The following is a 26,326-nucleotide window of genomic DNA, read 5'->3' on the forward strand; positions in this document are numbered from 1 at the left end:
TATTAAATTATACGCATTTTTTTTAAATTATACGCTGTATTTCATTTAAACTTATTGGATTGAATTAAATTTATTTCGTTGATAGCGTAGAAACCACAATAGAATAAATGCACTCTTTAAAATTCATTATATTTGTTTACCATAGTGACACTCTGGCGCTAGGTCCTCCTGTATAGTATCTATTCGTGTGGTATGAAGGTCCTGTATTTGAAACTTAACAAAAGCCTTGATTTTTGCCATGTTTATTATAACTCTTCATACATATAAAAGTAAGTACATCTCGAATCAATGTAAGGCAATTAGAGTTTCTATTCTATATTATTTTAATTTCGTCGGAACACACATGTATTAATTAAACGCCACATAAATTTTAATATGATTTTTCATATGTTATCATGCCTGAAAGAAGCTCTATCAACTCTATATAATCCTTCGAAACGAGTCATGCAGTAAACTCTTTCCACCTAGGAATCGAACCCATAATCTTCCAGTGTTCAGTATGTGCCCCTCTCTGCCACTAACAAATTTCTCTTTCATTAACAGCAGAATGATTTCATTGTTTTTTCTCTTTACTCAGGTCCTGTTCAAATTCGAAATCAAACCGAAATCAAAAACGAAACTATTGCCAGTCCACACGGTCTAAACACTTTATTTCTCTCCATATTAATGAGTACACTGTTAACCAATTTAGCAAAATGAACCTTTTTAAAACCTATATAGACAACTTTAGTAACATTTATTAGTACATTCTTAGTAACATTTATTTATTAGTAACAACAGTTTCGTAGATAAACTCCATTAATTCATGGATTTTAATAGTCTTTTGATCATTGTAAGTTTTTATTTTTAGCGAGATTAAAGAAAAGCGCGTATGGGTTCCTGTCAAGTAGGATTTTAAATGAATTCCGTTCAGCTAGAATCTGAAGCATGAAGTTCTTCATTTATAGATAGAGTCTTTGTAAAATCTGCTATACATATTCTTGTAAATATTTCTAGCATGTCTTCACAAACTAGGTGCAACAAGATCCCTCCTAGTAACAGCACAAATAAAAATCACCGTATTATAAGAACTATATTTGGTCAGAAAATTGCTTCCTTACCATTCTAATTACAATCTGCCTAAGAAAGGAATACTATGTATGCAATGATTTTTAATGAATAATTTTGGAAATGATTTTAGTCGTGATGGTGAGGTTACAATGAGCACACTTTTCTGATCGATTGCCTAATTGCCTTGTTTTGATTTCAAACTGAAATACAGCCATTTTCTTAATCAGGTTAATTACAACACCACGGTTCATTTGAAGGGAAAAAAACATACATTACAGATGTCTCCCCATATACAGAATAATTAACATTCAAATAAAATTCCTTTAAATGGGCAAACGTTATTTCCTAATAAATTCGAATTGGATTTATTCTAGCATTATCTTAGACCATTAAAAGTTACGCAGAGGAGCAAGATCTAGTATTTATCAAAAGAACTTATCGTTTGGTAATTCCTAATAGGGATTAAAAATGTCGGGTTTTTTTATTTGCTTCTGATTAAAAATTTTCAAGCTTTAAAATAATATATTGCTTTTTTCAGATTTCTGCGAATTCTAACAATGCTTTAAATCTGTATTTTTTTTATTTATATTTTCAATGTATTTTTAAGCAAAGTTTAAAACTTTAGTTCACATTTGTATGAAATTATTAATATTTATGTGAAAACCTCTGTTTCTCATCTGTATTTTAAATAACGGAGAATCTTTATGCATATTGACTCAAAAAAACAGGGGGGAGGACAGTTCCATATCTACCGCTCTACTCGGGCTAGTGAGAAAATTCAACTTGCATTTTCCATATCTCGAAAGCACCATTTAAGATATATATTATATTTTTATACAGCGTTGTTTTGACTCACAAATTTTGACAGAAAATCAGACCTTTTTCTGAAAACAATATGCCATTTTTGATGCATATTTCGATTCTACGGCTCAAATTATGCTAAAATGCCGAGTTTTGCAAAAAATCAATTCAGGTTTTTTTTTTGTTTTTTTTTTTCCAATTAGCAGTCAAAATTTTATCCCAGCAATGTTAATTCAATTTTTCATATATTTAACATTATCTATGGTACTTATATATTATCCCGGCGACCGTGAAAATTGGCTAACATCAGAGCTTGAAAATTGACTGAGATCCCACCAACGTTTCCCAATCGTTCTTGCGGAATTCTGAAGGATATGATGCCTATTTCTTCAATAACCAATCAGTGTTCGACGATTTCTGTTTTATTAGGTTCTCCGATTTTATCGGAAAATCTTTTAAAAAGTTATGAGTACAAACTTCCCTTAGGTAGTTAGTTATCCTTGTCCCCCATAAACTTTTTGTCAGCCATATTCAACAGACCATAGCATGTCCATTAATATACATTTTTTTTAATGCTAGGACCCCATAATTTGGAAAATAATCCACTGGTTGCTATTCTGTAGAAGACAAGACCCAAATTTTAATCTTTTGTGTTTCTACAATGCAAAAAACAAATGTAATAATAACAATTAATGTTTCTAGAAACAAACTGTGAGATATCGAGAACCAATCGGGGTTACATCAGAGTAAAGATCTGCGTTGTTGCATCACAGCCTTTCAGGTTATGCACCAAAAAGTCTACTAACACCACCATATCAGACGAAAGTAGATGTTATGAGCGTGCTATTGTATCATGCTTACTCATAATTGACGCGAAATCGCATTGCATGGCAACAGTGTCATGGTCGAATGGCAACATTTTTAATATATACGTAGCATATCGACTTTTAAATTGTCTGTGATGTTATAGACTTATATAAGTGGTGGCGGCGATATGGATTATGGGTCTCGGTAACGATCTGAAGATTTTGTAAAGATTATTAGGTACAACAGTGGAAGCGCATATACATGGCCACTTGATGAAAATATGCTTATTTGAGATATCAGTACCAGTGCGCTTTGAGACAGCAGCTAAAAGCCGAAAAGAATTCGACACCGAAAGTACGCCAGTACCACAAGGATCGTCAGATGATCATCATCATCAGCTGAATTCCGCACTTAAATGCCTGACATGAGTAGAGATGAAGGTCTGTACAGTGAAGGAAGTCTCTAGAGTAAGTGTTGTGCCCGCGTTACAGAAAATGAGCTCAGTACCTCTTGTTAATTTTAATAATCTTGAGGCTTGATTAAAGGACAGTAGAAGGTACGAATTCTTTCAAAGGAATTGTAGATATTACCATGTAGCGTTACTTGAGCATCAGTGTAATCTTTTGTTGAAGCAGTATGGAATGTATTCTTGTTGTAACCATTCTGTGCATATAATGTACAAAATATTCCAAACAGCAGTATAAATGCCCTACCTGACGAGGTATATAATTACATTACTAATGGATTAATTTAAAACGTTTCTGATATTTTATCCCGATGCAGCAATTGTGCATTGTTTAATCAGCATAATTAATTCTGTAATCCTATTGTAAACAAACACTTCATGCATATATTAAATAAGTGAACAAAATACGTGTCCACATTTAAGCAATAGTGTAACACTGTTGTAACAATTGCAGGCATATAATGTATAATTTAAGCATCATTTCTTCCCTGTTGTAACCATTGTATGTATATATTGCATAAAATCCAAGATTGCATGTCGAGGCTTGTCGAACATTCTGTAATTGAACGCAAATTTCCAAACTACTTGCTCCACCTGTCCAGATGCCAGTATTTAATGTAAGTATTACTGTAAATACACTGACTACCAATAAGTATTTGGACACCTATGTAAATGACGATATCTGCGGTCCTAAGGTACGTCACGGACTCCGCCGGTATATATCGTGTAGGAAACAGCATCGGCTTTAGTCGCATGCAAGATGCCTCGCAGTTCGGAGCTCTCTGATTTCGAGAAAGGTATAATTATCGGGTATCACAAATGTGGCCGATCCTTAAGGGATATATCTAGCGATCTGAAGTACCCAAAATCGACAGTGGCCTATGTGATTAAGAAATGGAAGGTGAGCGGTGTTTGTCGGAATGTGCCCCGAGTCGGCAGACCAACGAAACTGGGAGATAGAGACCGACGAGTGCTGTTCAGAGAAATTCGGAAGAACCGCACCCAACCGATGGCCCTCATCTGCAAGGAGTTTCAACAGGCATCCGGAAGTATTGTTTCAATGAATACCTTCCGTAAGGAAGCACATCTGCTTGGTTTTCATGGTCGTTCTGCTGCCCATAAGCCTTTGATCACAAAGTCCAACCGCGCTGCTCGGTTAATGTGGTGCAAAGCACCTCGAAATTGGACCGTAGATAATTGGAAACGGGTTCTTTGGAGTGACGAATCAAGGTTCACCCTTTAACGTTCGGATGGCAGGGTCTGGGTCTGGCGTCTACCTGGAGAACGTCTCCTGCCAGAAAGCATTGTGCCAACAGTCAAGTTCGGCGGAGGTGGAATTATGGTCTGGGGGTGTTTCTCCTGGTATGGGCTGGGATCCTTGGTCCCCATTCATGGTAAGCTCAACTCCGATGCCTACTGCACTATTTTGGATGACAATGTGCTTCCTACGTTGTGGCAGTTTTATGGGTTGGACCCCTGTTACTTTCAGGACGACAATGTCAGTTGTCATGTTTCGACGTTAACCAAGGCTTGGTATGGTGCCAATGGAGTTCATCGAATGGACTGGCCTGCCCAGAGTCCAGACATGAACCCTATCGAGAACCTCTAAGACGAGTTACATCGCCAAATTCAGGGGTGCACTACCCATGCAAAACCGGTGAAGGAACTTCTATGTCTTCTCCAAGCCAAGTGGAAGAAAATACCACTAGCTGTCATACAAAGATTTGTGGGAAGTATGCCCCGGAGGGTCCACGCTGTAATTACCTCTCGTGGAGGCTCTCCAACTATTGATTTTGCATAAAGTTAGTTTTTCTTTTCTATCACAGGTGTCCAAATACTTATTGGTAGTCAGTGTATATGGTACCCACTATGTGTAAATAATATGAATTAAGTATTAGTGTAATTCCTTTGTAACTATTTAATGCATATCATGTACATGCGAACAAATTGTATGAATTACTAAGCAAACAATGTTTAAAATAATAAAATGTCCAATGACTTTTACTCAACTGTAGACAACAAATGCTCGACCTTATTCGAGTTCGCAATAATGGAGCTTGAATTATGCTATGCAACCATCTACTGTATCATAAATCCTTAAATAATGTCGTCAGTCTGGACATAAGATGGTATAACCGATGACACCATCAGCGGTGACAGGGCTTGAGATATCGGTTGCACAAGACAGCACTTGCACCTTGGTACCAGAATGGAACCATGCTTGCTACTAAGGCGTTGTTGATCTGGATAGCTAGTATAGAAGGCCTCTAAATAAATACGCAAATACTTACACGGGGTAAATAACAGGGGGTCCTTACACTTATACTTGACACCTGTCGTGCTGCTACACCACCTGGCCGATATAGTGGTTAGTGATGTGGACTGCCGTACCAATGGGCCTATGCTCGAATACCGGAGAAAGCATGGATATTAGTAAGCGTATAATGTCTGTGCGGCAACGGGACACTCAAAACACACGATGAAACATAAGTCCTCATGAGAGATTGGTAGTAGGGAGAGAGATGTGGAGACCTTCGGATAATTTTCTGAGGTGTCCTGCCTCAAACTGTGGACGAAAGCTGAACTGTTAGCAAGGCCCTACGATACCTAATATAACTACGAAGATGCACAAATGCCGGCTTTGCTTCAGCTTGTACTCACGGTGCTACAAAACCAGTGGTGAACTTCTGATGTCTCACTTGCTTCTTCCTGTCCTATCGTGCTGGAAATGGTTAGTACATTCAGCTGGCAAAAGCAGACTCCGAAATGATTTGCTGTATATAACCTGATTTATACTCTGATAATCCTATCTTCTGACCTTCGTTCGAATAAATGTTGCATCAAATTGCGGAGCATTCATTTATATTGGTTGATCCAGTCAAAATTTCGCAGTAGTTGAATTAAAAATATAAAAACAGATTATGAAAGTCATAAAACTGCACCGGTTAGTATTCTCAATCTGCATCTTTTATGTTAAAACTGTGCACTTTCATTTATAATGTTCCTAACTACTTCATCTACGATGACTGTGCAAAGACTGTGTAGAACTATATAGATTTCATGTATGTAGCTACAATGTCCAGAAGAAAAGGGTTAAAATACCCTTTTATTCACTTAAAGAAATAATGGGTTACAGCCGAAAACATCGCGGACGAAAACGTCGCGGAGAAAACAACGCAAGGCAAAAACGTCGTGATAGAAAACATCGTGGGAGAAAACATCGCAAAGAGAAAACATTGCAGTTCTAAAACATCGTGATACAAAATATCGTCCAAAATAAAGCGGTTCAAAAATTTCGCAGTTTAAAAACATCGTCGTCGAAAATATCGTTGTAAAAAATAAAGTATCTACAAATCATCGCATGACGATAACATCGCAGACATGCTTTTTTCAGGCTTTAATAATTGTAAATGGATATTTCCATAATGATTTGTGAGCGCAAGATGGAAAGAAGGATAATTTTTACTTTGATATTTTTTATTAACTAATAAATTTTTGCTGAAAAAGTAAGAAGGAAATTTTAGCATAGAAAATTAAGTCAACTTATAGCACTTAACAGAATTTTAAACTGACATAGTTTACTAAGAAAGGTCATTAATAAATCATTTTTTATAAAGTTTTTACTGGTAATTTTTCATTGAAAGTATAATCTAAAAATGTTGAGAAAAAGGAAGCTACGTAACTGCGTGACCTTATCTATAAAAATTGCTAATTATGAGATTATTTTCTTCCCTTTTGTTAATCTAATACTCTTATAATGAAAATTATTTCTTGTTCTCCTTCAGTTTATTGTTAAGTACGAGTATTAAGCTTCCTTCTTACTTTTTCAGCAAAAATTTATTAGTTAATAAAAAATATGAAAGTAAAAATTATCTTTCTTTCCATCTCGCGCTCACAAATCATTATGGGAATATCCATTTACAATTATTAAAGCCTGAAAAAAGTAGGTCTGCGATGTTATCGTCCTGCGATGATTTGTCGATACTTTATTTTTTACCGCGATATTTTCGATCACGATGTTTTTAAACTGCGAAGTTTTTGAACCGCTTTATTTTCGACGACGATATTTTGTACCACAATGTTTTAGAACTGCGATGTTTTCTCTTTGCGATGTTTTCTCAGACGATGTTTTGTAGCACGACGTTTTCGCCTTGCGTTGTTTTCTCCGCGACGTTTTCGCCCGCGATGATTTTGCCGCGATGTTATCGGCGGACACCAAATAATGACAGTTGGGCCCTTCTCGGGTTTACAGGAAAGCCTCCACTTGGGCTTTAAAATAAGATAAGAAAATCAGAACCTTACCTAATACTAAACTAAGCTAACTTAGCCGAAGCTAGACACAATTACCTAACGTAGTTGACCCTTAATTAAATTAGCCGGCAATTATCAATAAGCACGTAAAATACGGCCGAGCATAGTTAGCTTAGTAAATAAGGAACTTGACCGCGAACATGCGCGTCTAAGGAATGCATGCGGCAAACATGCGTCACTAAGGAGCTTACTCGCATGTTGCGCCTCAGCTCTTCTACTTGAAGTAAGCTGAACCTGCCTTAAATATTTCTTCTACCTCATTTACATACAAAACGATACTAAAAACTCATTCTGGTAGGGAGTCATAAGTGGGAAACAAGAATTTAAAGGGTTTCAAAATTAAAAAATAACTGTTACACTTAATGATAATAAAATAAACCTTACACGTTTAAGGCAAAAAAACAGTTTCTTCTAACTATTTTTACAGCTAAAACGTGAATTTCGGTTCAATGCTTATCATATTCCTTATCATAGCGACCTTCACTATGCAACGGCCAATGCAAAAAGTTCGCAGTACTAATAATAGTATATTATTACTTGTGTATAGGTTCGCAATGGATTGAATGCATACTGAACCGATGATAAACTTGGTAAAATTTATTTTCCTAAAAGAAACACATTACAATTTTGGAAACTTTTGTAGTGTCATTAGTTTGATTGGAAGCAGAAAAGATTAAAAATATGCAACCGCCTTCGCCGGGAATCGAACCACGGACTTCTGTAATACCGGCCCAGCGTGCTACCGTTACACCACGAAAGCACGCTAGGGAAGTGGGAGAAATACCTTATACTTTCAGAAAAGTACTTGTACAGCTATTCTCAGTATAACAAAGCATAATATGTAGTTATCACTTCAGAATGCTCTTACTTTAAATACAACACAATGCAAAGCAAACCCAAATAGCGAAGCTCGCACGATCTCTCAATACTCCGAAGTCAGGCTCTGAACTAAATAAAAACTGAGAACTGATATTCTCTCCGGTTTTAAGTAGTTTCTCCCGATCGCCGAGAAATCTCTAGTACCATCCATTTCTCAAAATTACTGAAAGACATATGCAGCTAACGTTACATATAAATGCCGGAAACGGTTAGAATTACATATAGGGATCAACAGGGACAGGAGAAAAATGTCGGCAAATGGTCGCCAACTTTGGGCGATTTCTAGCTTAATTTGGCGACAGAAATTAGTCGCCAAAGCTATCACCGGCTTCGCGATATCTCACCAATTTATCAAGGTATCCATTTACCTCAATGTTAAATAGCATCTATAACCTTATTTCTCCGGCACAGCATCGCTCTCTTCAGATTTTTCATGTTACATTATACAAAAAATACGACAGTATCACATATAATTTCACTAAAATTACTTACATATGTATAAAATTCGTAACAATTTTCAGCCCGCTTTTGTTATAACGACTGCTGTTTACAAGGTCCTTTTACCTTAAGAGTCTAAAACTTATAAGCTTCAGGTATATATTCATTCACTCGTAATGTAAGATGTTCCTAAAAACATTTAGATACGTCTTTAAGTACTAGCGGATACATTTTAAACAATTAAATAACTCAAATCATCTGATTATATATTACTCGTTAAACTGCTGTCATTGTGAATTATTTCAACCAAATTTATTTTCAAATCCGTTAACGCACGCGTTAACCTAATAACCTTGAAACTGTCAACCTTGATTTTTGATGAATATGCTTATTTCGAATCTCAAGGGCATTTAGAATGCTGCGTGATTGCCTGTCATCTGCTTACAGACGGTGTCTCATAACGCTTAATAAAACTTTAATATAAACTGTCATATGACATCCAAATTTTTTGCCAAGTATAGCCTTGAATTATTACAAAAGGTTTATTGCAAAACTTCAAAAATATAATAAAATGAAATATTACTAACTCTTGAATAAAAAGTACGTTTTTCCAAAACCATTCAACGAAATCATGTTCGTTTGAAACAAACAAAAGCTCTGTGGACACTCTGCCAGATAACTTAAACTGAAGTCGTTCGTATGACAGAACTTTTACGAGCGGAACAAAATGAGCTATTTAAAAGCAATGTTAAGTACTTCGTACTTCTCAAAAAAGAAAAAAAGAAACAAATTCGCAACAAGAATGTTAATAAAACATTTGCTGTTTGAATTGTGGTTACAACTATTAAGATGTGTTTTTAACACTACATGCTGTACTTTCGCTGCAGACATTCTTTTTCTCTTCCTCAATTACACAGAATTTTCCATAACAAAGAAATCCAGAGGATGTCTGCGCATGCAGTCTCTAAAATGAAGAGAATAGTTTCGGATAAGGGAAAACCAAAACGATTCTGTTATAGGCAGGTATGATAAGGTTTATATTATTGGTCATACTAACTAATTCTTCGTTGAAATTTAGGAAATACACTTATTTTTTTACTTCATAGTTTTCATTTTTCAACATTATTATTAACATACTGATACTATTACACTACCATAAAAATGACACATTATTTTAAAACTCAGAAGCCCACCATCGGCCGAGCGATAAAGTGGCTGAACACTCTTAGTTTGATCTGGGATTGAATTCCGGCGAACGGGCTGGTTGCATGGTTGGTTTTCGTACTGCTCCTCTTGTGTGACGGGGAGACAAGCCAGTTGCATCTAAAAGATCTTCCACGAAGACATCTCTACCCCTAAGTAGATAGCCACCAAGTTACTTGGTTTTCACCAATTAACCTAACCTAACCTAAACTTTAAATCTCAGTGAAATCTCAAAGATTAGTGCCCGTCAGAATCATAAATTGAGGCTTATTATCAATTTTTCTGATTGCTGCCAACACAGACTTTGTTAATGAGATCTTATAATTCCAGGCCTACACAGCTCTAGAAACGTTACAATAACGCAATGACGCTACAAATGTCTTAAAAAATTATCAGTTGAAGATATTATAAATTTTCTAATTTACATAAGATATGTATGTAAATTAGAAACAAATATCAGATTTAATAAACCTAGCAGAATAGTGAATGAAGTCAGCTTCTGCACCTTCAGTATCTTTTTGCGAGTGGGACCAGAAGTAAACTTTAAGTTCTGTGCACCGAAAAATCTGCCTTCTTGTCCGCTGGTAATATGCTGTTTATAATATTTTTTGAGTTTGCTGTTGAAGTGAATTGTAGCGTAAATACGAAGAACGGAATATTTAGTAAATAAAGTTAACACATAAAAAGTTTTAAAAAATCTGAAAGCTTTCAGATTACATAAAATGTTTTAAAAAATCTGAAAGCTTTCAGATTTTATATTACGCCCAAACGGGCCTTTTGTTTTTGTGTCATTGTCAAGTCACATTGTACTAAAAATTTTTTTAAACAGTATATCTTTAGAATTTACTATAGACATTCTCGCGCGCTGGAAATAATTTTTTCTTCCCATACCGTGTTGCCATTGCGCTCTTTAAAATCGTTGAGTTTTTTAATTAAAAATTCATTAAATTTTTATAAAATATGAAATAGGCAATAAAGCAAATTCCAAATGCGGGCTTCCAAGTGCCATGTTCGATTGGAGGACTATGTTATTCAAAATTTTATTACTCTAGATACCGTTGTTTTTTCACAATGCGAGAAACATACATGCATCCGTGTAGATACTTGATTATTTAGTTTCTTTAAATATAATACAGGGCGATAATATTTGGTGGCAACAATCTGAAAAGTGATTTAACGCAAAATTCCGTTTTAAGACTAATAGCCCTTCTGGGCTAAAGCCCATTTCAGCTAATACCAAATTTATTTTTACGAGTTATTAAACAAATTATGTTGTAAAAATCTGTCTTTAGTTAAAAAAAGAAAGAAGCTAAATGCCTTATACATACTTATTTTTTAAATCTGAGACAGAATTCTATAAATCATACCTTATCTTTGAAAATTAAAATTAGTATAATTTTAATTCAGATTGGTATATTGTTTAATTTGAGTTGGCTTTGATTTATTAAATACTTATTAATTTCGAAGTAGTCAAGCAACGTAGATCTTTCTTTATCAAGGAGAAAATGTATTTCGTTTAATTCAAAGTAGAATAATCTTGTTCCTTCAAAGAGGGACCTATGTTGCTCGACTCTCAAAATCTCCAGAATTGTCTAATTATAAATTAATGCTACTCTAAGGGTAAATATCTGTCTAATTTATTTTTTGACTTTGAAGTTCGTTACTTCTGCACGTATAATTTTAATTCTCAGACTGAATTAAGAAAGAAAATTATTTTTAATTTCAATTTTCCGAATTACATTATTTTTATTCTCCAAGATGTGCTTAATAACTTAGAACCTTAAATATTATGTTTTCTTTGAGGTAAAAAGCACATAAAATGAATAGAAAAAAAAACGTATTTATTTATTTCCAAACCTTTAATGATTATTTTAAAATGAATTAACCGATTTCCAAATAAATTAACCGATTTCTTTGGAAATGAAAAATATCTATTAAGAGCAGGAAGAGAAGACACCATAAGGATGAATAGAATTTAAATGCGTAATTTTTTATTTTCAATAACGGAAATTTCATTTCATTCAACAGTAATACCACGGAAGTGAAATTCAAGTTATTATGAGGAAAGTTATATATGAAAAACAACCAAATAATCATTAGCAAAGTCTCAGCAGAAAGATCACTGGAACATGCTCTTACCTGTTGAGGCGAAAGTGCCCAAGAGAATTAGCGTCGAGATTGCCGTGAGGAGTTCCATGATTCAAATACTGATGCTGAGGATGCGAAGTTTAGAATGAGAATGACGAAGATGTTCCTCTACTCCGACCTCGGCTGTATTTCCGACCGGTTCCGCAGGTCGGAGGTTGAAAGGTTACTTTGCGGAAAATTTGAATGCACGCCAAACCAAGCGATAAAATTATAATTATAGAACACATTTCTTGATATTAGGAAAAAGTTTCAGATACTTGTTAGTCCAAATAACGGGCTTTGTCCCTGAAGGACTATTGTTTTCTTTTCGGGGATTTTTGAGTTGGTTCACTATAAATGTCCGTTTCACTTTTCAAACTGTTTCCACCCAATGTTAGAGTCCTGCATTATATTTGAAGAAATTAAATAATGAAAAATCTGCATAAATGTATGCCTGTTTCTCGCATTGTGATAAAACAACGGTACATAGAGCCATCGAATTTTGAATGACAGAATCCTACTGCAAATATGGGCATGTGGAAACCTAAATTTGAAATTTGGAATTTGTTTTATTATCGATTTCATATTTTGTAAAACTGTAAAACAATTTGTGAAAAATTTTCAAATTTTTATTAACAAACTCAAGGATTTCAAAGCGAGCAATAGCAGAAAAAACATTTTATCATTATTTTTTTTTTCTGTACAACAAAAATTTAAAAAAAAACTTTTTTTTTAATTATTTATTTTTGCTGTACAGGTAAAAAAATTAATGATAAAAATGTACAGAAAAAACATTTCTTTTTTTTTTTAATTATTTATTTTTGTTGTACAGGAAAAAAAATTAATGATAAAAATGTACAGAAAAAACATTTTTTATCTTTAACTCACACTGCGTATCGGAAATTCTAAAGATGTATTTAAAATTATTTTGCGATTTTGTTCTTGAACTGAATTTTATGGTTTAAGTGCGAAGAACTTGATATTTAATAAATAAAGGTAACAGACAAAATGTTAAGAAAACGCCCCTTTGGACGTAATTTAAAATCTGAAACCTTTCAGACTTTTATTTTTTTTTTTTTTTATTTTTATTTATTTATTTTTTTTTTTTTTTGTATGTTCTAATTATTTTTCGAAGTTTTCGCTTTACAGCGTCTATATCTTAATCTTTTAATTTTTGTCACACAATATGTTACGCTAGGCTATCAAGGCATTTATCATCTACGTAAAAGATAGGATTTCAGAAGCAACGATTGGCTACATAAATTATCAGGCATTTTTCTTTATGTCATGCGATTATGAGCAGTCAGTTTTCTTTATAAGGTCCTCCCTTCAGATACGCATATAGCTTTTGATAGCTTTGCTGTGATCAACTGACTTTCCAGTATCCATGCGACGTTTTAAGCATTGCCATTCAAAGAGATATAAATTATATCATTCATCATTTATGCTGTTTGGCAGATTAACTCTCAAAGGATTTTCCATTCAACAATACGTAAATCTCTTTATCTTATCTTTAAAATTAAAACAAAGCAAACTTCAGTAACTGAGCGATATAACAATAATAAACAGTTTCTCCAAAAGTGTTGTGTCATCTTCGACTCTTCTTTTAAAACAGCAGTATATGTAAGGAATTTTCTGCTTCTTTTCTGCATGCTTGTGGAGTGTAACTGGCTAGCTATCAGAAGGCCCTGAGTTCGAATCCTGACGAGCGAATCGCTGAATCTTCGTTTTTCTTGTTCCGACAAGTACTTAATAAAACCTACGAATGGCGCGCGAATTAAAATAGGGCGGACGATAATTCACCACCTGGATTTATGTGTTGGGTTCTCCTCCTCTTGTCATTCTTTAAGTAGGAGAGAATGTAAAGAATTTTCTACTTGCTTACTCCATGCCTTCATGGAGTAATTGGAGGCATGTTCGGCAGGCAAGCGGAAAGTTCCGGATTAGAATCCTGGCGAAGGACACGTTGCTGATTTATGTTTTCCCCTCCGAAATAAACCAAATATTATATATATATATATATATATATATACAATAACTTACAATATTTTTAACTGCCTTTGTAAGTAAGATTTTATTCTAGTCCTTACAAAATTATACATCGAATTTTTCCACATAATTATTTAACTATTTTCAATAAATAAATAAATAAATAAATAAAACTCAATCAGCATTGGAAAAAGGATCCGCATAAATGCCGGAACATAGATTAAAATACTACTAAAAGCATCGAAAAATACCTAAATTTTCGAAAGTCTAGTACTTCGAGGGTCAGGCTTTTGTTTTACCCATTGTTAACGTTTTGGCATTTTGAGTTAACTTTTTTCGCAATTTCTTTGGTAATACTGATGTAAATTTCTGCAAATATTTAAATTCATCTGATTGCGTTATTGTAACAACTGTATTGTTTTATACAATAATTTATTTATTTGTTGCTTTTGGAGTGATAATTTTAGAGTTCATTTTGTGTTTAACTAAATTTGTAACCACATACTTTGTATATAAACATTTATTTTTTAAATATAATTGTAGATTTTTCAGTTCTCTGTGAAGTACTTTTAAATTCAAAAACAACTCAACTAGATCGCGAAATATGATCAAAACGCTCCTGCACCTTGGCAATATTTGGCGATTTCTCACCAACCTGGCGACATTCTGAAAGATTCGAGAAAATGTATTTCAAAGCTCTTTGACCAGTTTTCCCGATTTTTCCAGAAGCCTATACAGCTAAGAAGTACTGCTTTGACAGCTAGGAAGAATCAGTTGTTAATCAGCTCTCAGAATTTGCAGCTTAAATGCGTTTGAGAATCGGGAATTTACTGTATTTCCAGTGCGCTAAGAAAGATTTACTTAATACCCACGTTCTCCTGAAGTTATTTACAGTTTCTGATTTTACTATGTATCATTATTATTTTATTATAAATTGTCAGTTTCTTTCTGCTCAATTGACATCTGCGAGACTGTAGCTAGCAGTAATCTTGTTTCATTCGTGTTTCATTATTATTTTAATTTGGTTTTTTTCATGAAATTCTATATTTTTTTAGTTCCCACCTTTTGTTTCTTTCAAGTATGCTCAATCGGATTTAAATTTCTGTATTTCTTTGTCAATGTAAAACGGACGTCAATGTAAAATATTCTTAATTTTTGAAAAGATATACAGCGTTTGAACATAATTAAATACAAAAAAAAATTGTACAGAGAAGCTTATAAACTGTACTTTACTCATCATAATCAAAAAATTCATCATAATCATTGGATTTTATCTTTTATGCAGACGACTGCACATGCAAAAAGTAAGAATAAAAAAATTTTGCAGTTGAGCTCTAAAGTAAAGACCTATTTCATCTATGAGACTCATGGTATAAACAACAATAGTTTACAAATAATGTTCAGTCGTCCATGTAAACTGATTGTTTAAAAGATTAACTTAACACTGTATTAAATAATTTACTTTTATAATGGATTAATTCGAATATGAATGAACGGTTTTATTCAAGATCGACCGCTAAGACTATCTATTAATCTCGAATGCGAATTTCAAATCTAAAAACAAATAACACCTTTTTGAGATATTTTTAAAAAAATCTGAAAGCTTTCAGATTTTATATTATGCCCACATGGGCGTTTTTTTGCATTTACATATACATACACGCTTCGAGAGCATTTGGGCTAATGCACCTTTGGGCTAAAACTACTTAAAAACGCCATTCATTCATATTCCTCATAATTTAATTCCTTTAAGTAATAAGGGTATTACTTAAGTATAATATAGGGCGATAATATTTGGTGGCAACAATATGAAAAATGATACAGCTGTTATAGCGATACGACGCAAAATGCCGCTTCCAGACTAATAGCCCTTCTGGGCTAACACGTCTTTGGGCTAAAACAATCAGGAAGTTTGGAAACTAAAGCAATAATGAGAGTTACTTATATAGTACCTTTCTCAAAAATACTCTAATAGAGACTTCGTTTGCCAGGACTTTCACTCACAAGTTAACGACAGTACTTGATACAAGTGCGTGCATGGCAGGGTTACTAATCTGTTTGAAAAATCTGTGGTATTGCCAAAAATCAGTGAAGAGACAATCAACTGAACCACAAATTTCGTAAGGAACGCAATTAAGTATACTAACTGAGTAATGGGTCCACTAAAGGCTTGTCCGTTTAGTTAAGGTAGCCATAATAGTTGTCTTTAAAGAAAAGCTACTAGGCAAAAATTCATTAGAAATCTCACCCATACACTTGGCATTCGTAAGTGTGGAAATTACTAGCAAAGGAAGCAACACAGTCGCAAGAAACTAAAGAGTAGTTATGTAGAAAAGTAAGTAAATAAAATTTATAAACCAGTAGAAAGTTTAGGTAAGCAGGTAAATTTTGAAAAATAAATGTCAGTTTTACTTAAATAAAAGCAAGCAAAGTTAAATTACAAAATAAATTACAAATTAATTGTTAATAAAAAAGTGAAAATCAGTCAAATACTTTTTATATTAATTGTATTAATATAATTGTATTATTGTACTATTTATATTATTTCAATGCATTACTATTGTTGCGAAATGCTCATGTGTGGTGAGTTAGCTTCCCCGCAAAGCGGGCTTAGGGTTGCCAGAGAGTGGCGGGGAAAAGCAAGGTTACACATACACAGATGCCCTTAAAAGTTGTTTTATAAATGCATCCGAAGAACTACTTCAGGATTTTAAGAACAAGGCAGAAATTCTTGAAAAAATTACAGAGTTGCCATTATCTGCTAAAGTAGTAAAAAATAGAACAGTCAAAATGCCTTTGAATATAAACAATCAGCAAATCGAAGACCTTAAATTGGTTTCAGCTTTATCAATAACTGTTGGCAAATCTTGTGACATAAATGGCATAGCGCAAGTTTTATTTTTATTTAATTTTTTTCTTCTGCGGGACCTAAAGAAACAACTTTAGGATTATCATCATTCAAAATCGAATACGTGGCAAGAATTTTACAAAATTTGTATTTGAATGCACAAAGAAGCATTATATTCCACTCGATAAAATTGTTCCAGTCTCAACAGATAGGGCAAAAATTATGACAGCAGTGAGAAAAAGGTTTTATTTCTATTTTGAAGGGATAATTAATCACGAGGTACTTGTTTACGGTTGCATTATTCATCAAGAAGATGTTTGTGGCAGATTTTTCCAGAAGAAATTGGCAGTGTTATGGAATTGGTTACCAAGATTTTCAACGCAGTCTTAGCTAAAGTTCCTTATCATCGCCAATTTAAAGAATTTTTAGTTGAAAGAGAAAGAGAATATACAGATCTTCAGCTGCATAGTAATGTACATTGGCTTTCAAGACGAAACGTTTTAAAACGCTTCTCTTATTATTATAAATTAAAATTTTTCCTCTTGAGAAGACTGTTGACTAACTTGAACTAACGGACGACAAGTGGTTCCGAGAAATTATCTCATCTAAATAATCTTAATCAAAAATTACAGAATAAATTAAATACAATTTTCTTGAAATTGGAAGAAATCGTTTCATTCGAAAGCAAATTATCATTTCTGCTCAATATTTTGAAGGGAAACATTTATTCTTTTTTGCAAGTCTGCTGAAACATCACCAAGAAAATAATCTGGCAATTCAAAACAACTTTAAATCTAAGGGAAGCTTTTCTGCGGAGGATTCAGAAATAGTATGTTAAGTATTTTCTCCCACCTTTCTCCATGCCTTTGTGGTGTCATTGGAAGCTTACTAGACCTATATTCGAGAAGTCCAGGGTTCGAGTTCTGGCGAGAGCACTGCACGTTCTTCATGTCTCCTGCTTCAAAAAAACCTAATGACTCCAGACTGTGGCACTAACTGAAAAAAAAAAAAAGAAAGAAAGAAAAGGTGGTCAACGATAATTCGTAACCACCGGGATTTGGAGATTGAGTCCCCTCATCCCCAGTCGCTGTTTAAAATGAGAGTATATCATAATTTTCTTTGCTTGTGTAAGAAGAAATAACATTATTAGGAAAATAATAAAAAAAGAGGAAACACCGAATGGCTACTGAAAATGATCTCAAGGAAAATGTAAAAATTGTATAATTTCACAGTTAATTTATTTTCTTCATTCCAGCAGAAATTTTACGCGCTGTTAGATAGGATATTTGTTACAAATTTATTATTGCAATCCACAATTTAGACTATTAATGCAATAAAATGAATAATTTTATTTATTATAATAAGCGTAGGAGAAGAAGAAATTTAATATGATCATATGGTTTACACTGCTTCCAGCATAGCATACCAGATCACCAAACAGCATAAAATGATATTAGCACTTAGAAAGATGTATAAAAATATTAACAATGATTAACACATTGCTTGCTGTAAGCTTTTGTATGAAAAAAAAGGATCAATTATGTAATGTAAATAATTTAGCTGTGTATCAATGGTGCATTGTTAGTTGTACTGTAAGGATCTTAAGTTTTACTAACGTTTATTTTATTTTAAATCTTTACTATCACTTCTTATTTTCTACTTCCGGCCAGAATTATAAGCGTGAAGGATTTTATGCAAAGTTGTCTGGCGAACGCCAAGTATTGAAGTGTGGCCTTTTTGCCAAGCAGGAGAGAGGAAGCAGTGAGTTCGAAGCAGGCCGCTTACCTTAGAAGTTACGCAGTTGCTATTTGCCTTCCAGGCCAGAGGTTTTAATCCTCTTGATAAATTAAACGTATTGTAGTGTTCACAGTCTCTGTGCTACATACGCTTCCTGTTATTATAAGGCCAATCTTATTCTAAAGTTAAATTAGAGTTTAGTTTTATTTTTATACCTTTTACGTTAGACCCCGAGTGGAGGGTCATTGTATTCCGAAGTACGGAAGTCATTGTATATAAAGAAAAATAAAGGGTCTTGTATACCCTTCGTCTGTATCCTGTCTACTTACTACAATTAGTGAACATAGCTTTAGTAAGCTCTCTGTTCCTAGTCAGGTCATTGTATGTTTCCGAAGAAGGTTAGAAGAAACATTGAACCTGATAGTACTTGATTACATTGTTAGTGATACATTGTTAGTGATTTGTCAAAAGCTAAATTTTAACAACAGAATTTGAGATCTGAAAGCTATTGTTAGTGGAAAAAGGACGATAATATAAATCAAAATGTATTAATAAATATAAAGTAAAATGTCTTATAAACTACCTCCATCTCCTGTTGCCCAAACCGCAAATTTTGAGCATTTAATTTTAAACCTTAACATGGTATTAACTTGCTGATAATAATGTGTTTCTGATAACCATTTGGGTAAAAGCGTAGAATAGGGTGCATCAACAAAGTTCAGTAGGTGGAGCTGTGTGACGTCCATAAATCGGTGGGACTAAGCTTGTGACGTCACAATGTAGTCTCGCATTTACACTACGCGTACTTTCTATTTTCTCTTAAAAATAACAATAATAAATTGTTTATTATTGTAAATTAATATCAAATTCTTTACCTTTAATTTACATTTATAACATTTAAGCTTAGGCGTTTCTGATAATAAGTATAATAAATTGTTTATATTTAAAATTACCATGATACAGTGAGCGAATTCTACCAATTATTAAAACGATAAACAACGTCGCAGCCTCTAATGCTTGTAGAGCTTCAATATTTTCAAAAATTCTTATTAAAGCGTTTATACAAATAAGTTTTTTTTAATTTAAATTTATATTGCGGAACATTTCAATTTTATCATTTTTACAAATTATTTTCTTGCTACGTAACGACATAATTTCTGACATACCAATAAGTAGACAATTTTCATTACTTTCTAAAAATTTTTAACTTTATATTAAAAAAAAAAGAAGAATATTTTTTATTGCATACGAACATCATTACACAGCTTTCATATCAGTTTCTAAAATTCCTAAATCCCGCCATATTCTGTGTAGGCACACTAGAATTTTACGCATTAATAAATAAAAAACTCTAATTTCTCAGAATGAAAGAAAATAATATAATAAAATAAATACTACAAACTTGGAACACTAAGCAATGCTTCACATACGCACACACACACATATTATCAATAAACTCGTATTATCAAGTGCAATTACGATACCAAACACTACGTATTAAAATATGAGGTAAACGTTACTTAAAGGGTTAAAGTTTACAGTTTTGCTACTGTTGAGTAGATCGTCGGGCTAGCGATATATATCGTAAGTCCAAAAGCATTATAAACATATCAAAACCAAAAAATTAAAAATACAATTTAAATGAAAAATGGTCTTAAATATAATTCACAATTAAAACAACAATACAAATTTAAAATACACAAACGATATAAACATTGCACATAAATAAAGCTACATTACTGCTCGGCATTACACACAACCTCATTTCCCTTTTACACAACGATCAGTATTCGCTCGAAAAACATCAAAGAATTCCACAAACTCGGCGTCCATGTGCTCATCGATCTATTTTCACGTAAAGAAAAATCAGAGAATTGCTCAAACTCGGCACTGCGCACCACATTGACTTTGCCCATGTGCACATCAATCTGTTTTCACTTAAAAAAACACCCTAGAATTGCACAAACTCGGCATCGCGCGCAACCTCGGCATTGCGCACCACATTGGCTTTGCCCATACGTGCACATCGATCTATTTTCACTTAAAAAAACATCCCAGAATTGCACAAACTCGGCTTCGCTCACAACTTCGGTATTGCGCACCACATTGACTTTCCCATGTGCACATCGATCTGTTTTCACATAAAAAACACCACAAACTCGGCATCGAGCACAACCTCGGCATTGCGCACCACATTGGCTTTGCCCATGTGCACATCGATCTATTTTCACTTAAAAAAATCCCAGAATTGCACAAACTCGGCATCGCGCACAACCTCGGCATTGCGCACTACATTGGCTTTGCCCATGGGCACATTGATCTATTTTCACTTAAAAAAACATCCCAGAATTGCACAAACTCGGCATCGCGCACCACATTGGCTTTGCCCATATACACATCGATCTATTTTCACTTAAAAAACATCCCAGAGTTGCACAACCTCGGCATTGCGCACCACATTGGCTTTGCCCATGTGACATCGATCTATTTTCGCTTAAAAAAAATCCCAGAATTGCACAACCTTGGCATTGCGCACCACATTGGCTTTGCCCATGTGCACATTGATCTATTTTTACTTAAAAAAGCAGACATTGAATAAATTCTCCATTGCTCATATACTCAGAAATCTGCTTTCACTTAAAAAAAAATCACAGAATTGCAGAAACTCGCGCGTAACCAACTCCATTGATTTGAGTTGTCGAATTTACTCTTCACAAACCAGGAGTTCTTTCGAACAAACCTTGAAATTGGATGCCTACATTCGCCTCCAGTAACTCTACACATCCACTCAAAACCCTCTATACGGTTTTTTTCGCTCTACTAGTTTCATATTTGTTCCACAAATTGTGCACTTATACGATATCGCAATCAAACTTTTCTCCATACACCACTCAATAACGCTCTTTTTACCTCTTCGCTCCAACTGATAACAAAAATCCAGATTCAGATACTCATCCATTCTGCAGTACGCAACCGATTTTGACACACTCATCAATAATCAAAACGAATTCTTTTCTGTATTTTCAGAAGTTACGGTTATAATTTTTAATTCATGCATTCAATATTTTCAATCGTTTGCTAATGATCGTTTTCAATCGTTGGTATCTTAATAATACATTTGTGAGAGATAATTCGTTGCGTTAAATGCTAACACTACCACACAACACACAAAAATAAATTTATAATTAAAAAAATCTCGCGCAGGACATTATAAACCCACCATTTCAACTCAGTTAAAATATAATTTAAGTTTTCTTTAACTACGAAGCTATAGCATACTTATAACCAGGGATAAATAGAAAGGGCTAGCTCATTTCTTTGTTCGACACCTTGCCGACGCGAGCCTAATGGGGGGACGTAACAGGCAGTAATCTGACGTCACTGTGATGCCACCTGTTTTGATTTCCCGCATTTAAATCTGTAGTTTCATTCAGCTGCAAGACGATTTTCTAGAGGTTACATATCCCAAATTAATTTTAATCATATATATATCTGTTTTCTAATATTGTATATATTTAAAATAATTTATATATATGTAATTTTAGTCAGTTTTTATTTTAAATTCTATATTGTAAAGTATCGTTTACGTAATATGGCTTTTTCCGCTGTAGTAACGTGCCGTAGCATTTACAAAAGTACGAAAGGATGAGATATTTTATTTCATGGGACCAAAGGATCCAAATGAGATTTTGCTTTTGACGAAAGAATGGATACACAAATGTCAAAGACAAGATTCTATTAATGTGAAGCGCGTAAAAATCTGCAGCGAACATTTTCTATGCAGTGTTTATGTTGATGACATGAAAAATCGCTTGTTTGGATAGCCACAAAAAGAAACTGTTGAAAAGGAATGCTGTGCCGAAAGTAAATTATGATGACAATAATAAATCGAAATTGATGATGACAATAATAAATCGAAATTGATGATGACAATAATAAATCGAAATTGATGATGACAATAATAAATCGAAATTGATGATGACAATAATAAATCAAATTTTAATGATTTTGAAATAAAACTCACAAATGAAAATGTAGATATTCCTGAATGCCATAAGTTTAAGGATAAACAAGAATGCATTGATAATTCGAAGAACAAAATAATATCCTTAGAAAATTGTATTAAAGTATTGAAAAATAGAGAAAAGAAAAATGTTAGAATGTTTGTTCAGCGGCAAAGAAGGTGGACGACATCTAGACAGAAATTGGTATCAGAAATTAAAATCTCAAATAGCGAAATTTTTTTTGGGGGGGAAGCACAAATCGGAGAATTGGGAAAAAATGTCTAAAGCCTATTTTTATAAAGACGCAGATTAATGCATTACTGAAAAAGAAGGAAAAAATCAGGTGGACTAGTGAAGATATTTCACGTAGCATTGTCATAAGAGCTCTGTCATCTTAAAGCTATGATTTTTGGAAAGAAAAAAATTGGAATATCTTTACCTAGTATTAGCAAATTAAAGAAATGGTGCGCTAAATTTTAGTGCAGTCCAAGAATTCAAAGTAATGTTCTTACTCTAAAGAATGAAATAGGCGAATATTTGTATTCTGTAGAAAAAATATGCGTTCTCAGTTTCGACGAAATGCATATAGATTGAAAACTCTGCTATGCCTCTAAACTGGACCAAGTTCTCGGTTCTTTTCAAAATGTGCAGTTTGTTTTAATCAGAGGTCTCATTTCGCGCTCTGCCTCAAATTACTGAGAAACCACGTTTTAGATAAAGGATTTGTTTTAGAAGATGGAACTGTTTTAAATTTTGATATTATTAAAGAGGTTTTAAATAGAGATTGAGAAGAAATCAAATTGTGTCACAAACTAAAACCGAATTATTTAATGGTCAATTGAAACGAGAGACAAAAAGTCGCTCCAGAGAAAACATTATTTTCAAAAAGTACCGCAAAAGGTATACTCCACCCCACAGGAAATCAAAAAGCATCTGACTTCTATGAGTTAATCGATAATATCTTCGGTATTATGAATAGTACCAAAATAGTACGAACAAGAATAACAAGTATTTAACAAACTAATTTTGTTAAGTACTTGTTAAAGTTATTCTTATTGTATCCTTTGTAACTAATTATTGATTCGATTTTGTGCTGGATTAGCATTCTAGATAAAAAATAATAGTATAAAACATCAAAGTAATTGGCATAAAAAAACCTGCTTCCTTTACTCACACTTTTGAAAAATTAAATAACTGTTTTAGGTACTCTGAGTAAAGCTATTTTGTCAAAATTAAGGTAACAATCTTACACACATTTATTTAATTGTAATATAGATATAAGTATAAATTACAAAATTATTTTAAAAATATCTATTATATTGAATCGGAAGAGAATTATAACAATGTAAAATTTACAATTAGGCAAAAAATCAAACCTTAGGTTAGCAGAAATGTTGCCATATATGTCATATATGTTTAAAACTATGTCAATGTAAAGTTAATTTTTGAGTAAATTTAAATAGCTGCTATTATAGTTATCTTAGAAGCAGTATAAAAATTCTCTCAGTTAGCATGCAGATAAAGAAATGATTAGAAATAAACGTGCATTAAATAAAAAAAAAACTTGCGAAAAACCCACGGAACTTTATGTTAAAAGAGTAGCACATTTTATCTATTATTTTAAAATTGAGTAGGTATTATTAATTTTTTTAAGGGTTTAGTCTAAAATGCATAAAGCAGTAACGTTCTCTCTTCCAAATTATAGCTATCTTTCATACACAGCTCATTTTAAACGCTGATTCAAAAACGCTAATTTCCAAACTGTGAATTGCATCTGCGCGCTTAATGTCATCATGACTACGTCATCACTTCTCACTTTCTGCTTCAGGGGGAAAAGCTCTATGAGCTAGCCCTTCTCTTCTAACCTGCTTATAACTTGTTTTTAAGAAGAGGCGTAACCAATATTACGTCATAAAAAGGCGTGTCCAAGCATAAGAGAAGTAAACACAGCATCGATTGATGCAGCCTATTCTGCGATTCAGCCACCATTTGATGCATTTATCTTCATTGGTTCTTTTATTATTGCGTACATTATATGAGAGTAAATAATGCATTACTTCTCTATTCTTATTTTCTGAATTCTTTGTACCTGTTGAGATAGACTTTACTCTGCTATGTTAAATGATCCTTCTTGAAAGCAAGTTATATCATTTAATGATTTTAATTTAATTATTCTTTTACATTTATTATTTAAGATTATTGATTTTAGGTTACTATTGTTCTATTAAACTATTTCCTCTATCTTTTTTTTTTTTTTTTTTTTTTTTTTTTTTTTTGTGTGTGTGTATTCCTTCGTGGTATAATTGGAAGCATATTCGAACTGTATTCGAGAGTACCACGGTTCGAGTCCCGGCGAGGGCATTGCACATTTTTCACATCTCCTGCTGCAAAAAAAAAAAAAAAAAAAAAAAAAAAATGCTACAGGCATGGCGACATTAGCTGTTGTTAAAGAAAAACACTCTCAATATTGACGTAACAATTTTTTCCCTTTTAATTCTGACATTGACGCTCTTGAATGCGTTTACTGGAGTTAAAAAACAAAGAACTATGGAGCTACAAATTTGAACACCTTAATTCTGATACGGAAAAAATGTAGAAGATGTAGAAGATGAATGTGGTCTCGCAGCGAAAGTGGTATGCTTTGAAAGATCTAGAAAAAAAAAGACATGATAATTTTCAACACCTGAAATGCTATACCAGACTCATATGATCAATCAAAAAACTAGCAGTCTCTCTTCTCTCACTCATACATATTCACATATTCACATGTACATATTCATGCGAATAATCTTTTCCAAGCATGAACTTTGTCAATAATAAATTGAGAAATTGCCTTGTAAGGTACTCGAATTTCTCCCGCCTTCCTAGCGCGCCTTCGTGGTGCAGTGGTCAGCACACTGAGCCGGTATTTCAGAGGTCTTTGCTTCGATTCCCGGGGAAGGCTTTGCTAATTTTTCATCTTTCCTGATTCCTAAAAATACCTAACGTCTCTATAGCCTTAGTGATGAGAATCTGGAATCTTGCTTGAAATTAAAAACAACAATATAAAAATATAACTTGTCTAAACTTTCCAACGAAATGCAAAGTCATTGTTTACATTAAATACGTGTATTGTCATAGTTTTATTTTAATGTTAAAACATTTTTTGTCAGTAAATAAGGTTACTGTTATTATGTTATTCGGTTTCTTTAATGTTAATAGCTAGTTTAAAGCGACTCCTAAAAATATGGTTCTTGAAAAGAAATTTTAGTTAAAAGAAATCTTAATCATTCTACTACTGATCTTTGGCTCTTTTGACGAGTGAGTTTGCCGGCCATTGCTTTAGAAAGAAAATCGCTTAATTAGACTTTTATATAACTTGAAAATTTCACAATTTCTTTAATTATTAAATTAAAACATTCAATTTTTTTAATCAGACAAAAAGAGAAGTTTAAATAATATTGATTACGTTTCTATTTTAAATTGCATTTATGATTTGTTCATTGATGAATAATATATGTTGTCCTTAAAGTTAGTAGAAAAACTTATATATGATTAGGTTTAGTATAATTATGTAAGAAATACTAAAAACTGTATGAAAAATTATATATGACAAGTTTGAAAAAATCCTGTATATTGTCTTCTACTCTTACTTGCAAATATAAAATAGAAATAAATAATTTACAA

The 26,326-nt window shown here is 33.2% G+C and overlaps 1 protein-coding gene across 1 annotated transcript in view; it reads right to left on the reverse strand.

Annotated features, from left to right (window-relative positions):
* Positions 1-12,249, reverse strand: part of LOC118180897 (protein obstructor-E-like) — a 77,440-nt gene extending 65,191 nt beyond the window's left edge. The window contains exon 1 of the mRNA XM_035349963.2: positions 12,095-12,249. Within this exon, the coding sequence (XP_035205854.1) occupies positions 12,095-12,152 (58 nt within the window). The 5' untranslated portion in view covers positions 12,153-12,249. The remainder of the gene's footprint in view (positions 1-12,094) is intronic.
* Between the last annotated feature and the right edge of the window lie 14,077 nt (positions 12,250-26,326).

The sequence above is a fragment of the Stegodyphus dumicola genome, chromosome 1 (assembly GCF_044657685.1).
Source record: "Stegodyphus dumicola isolate Sdum_Otavi_A_Nest chromosome 1, ASM4465768v1".
In the NCBI taxonomy this organism is placed as follows: domain Eukaryota; kingdom Metazoa; phylum Arthropoda; class Arachnida; order Araneae; family Eresidae; genus Stegodyphus; species Stegodyphus dumicola.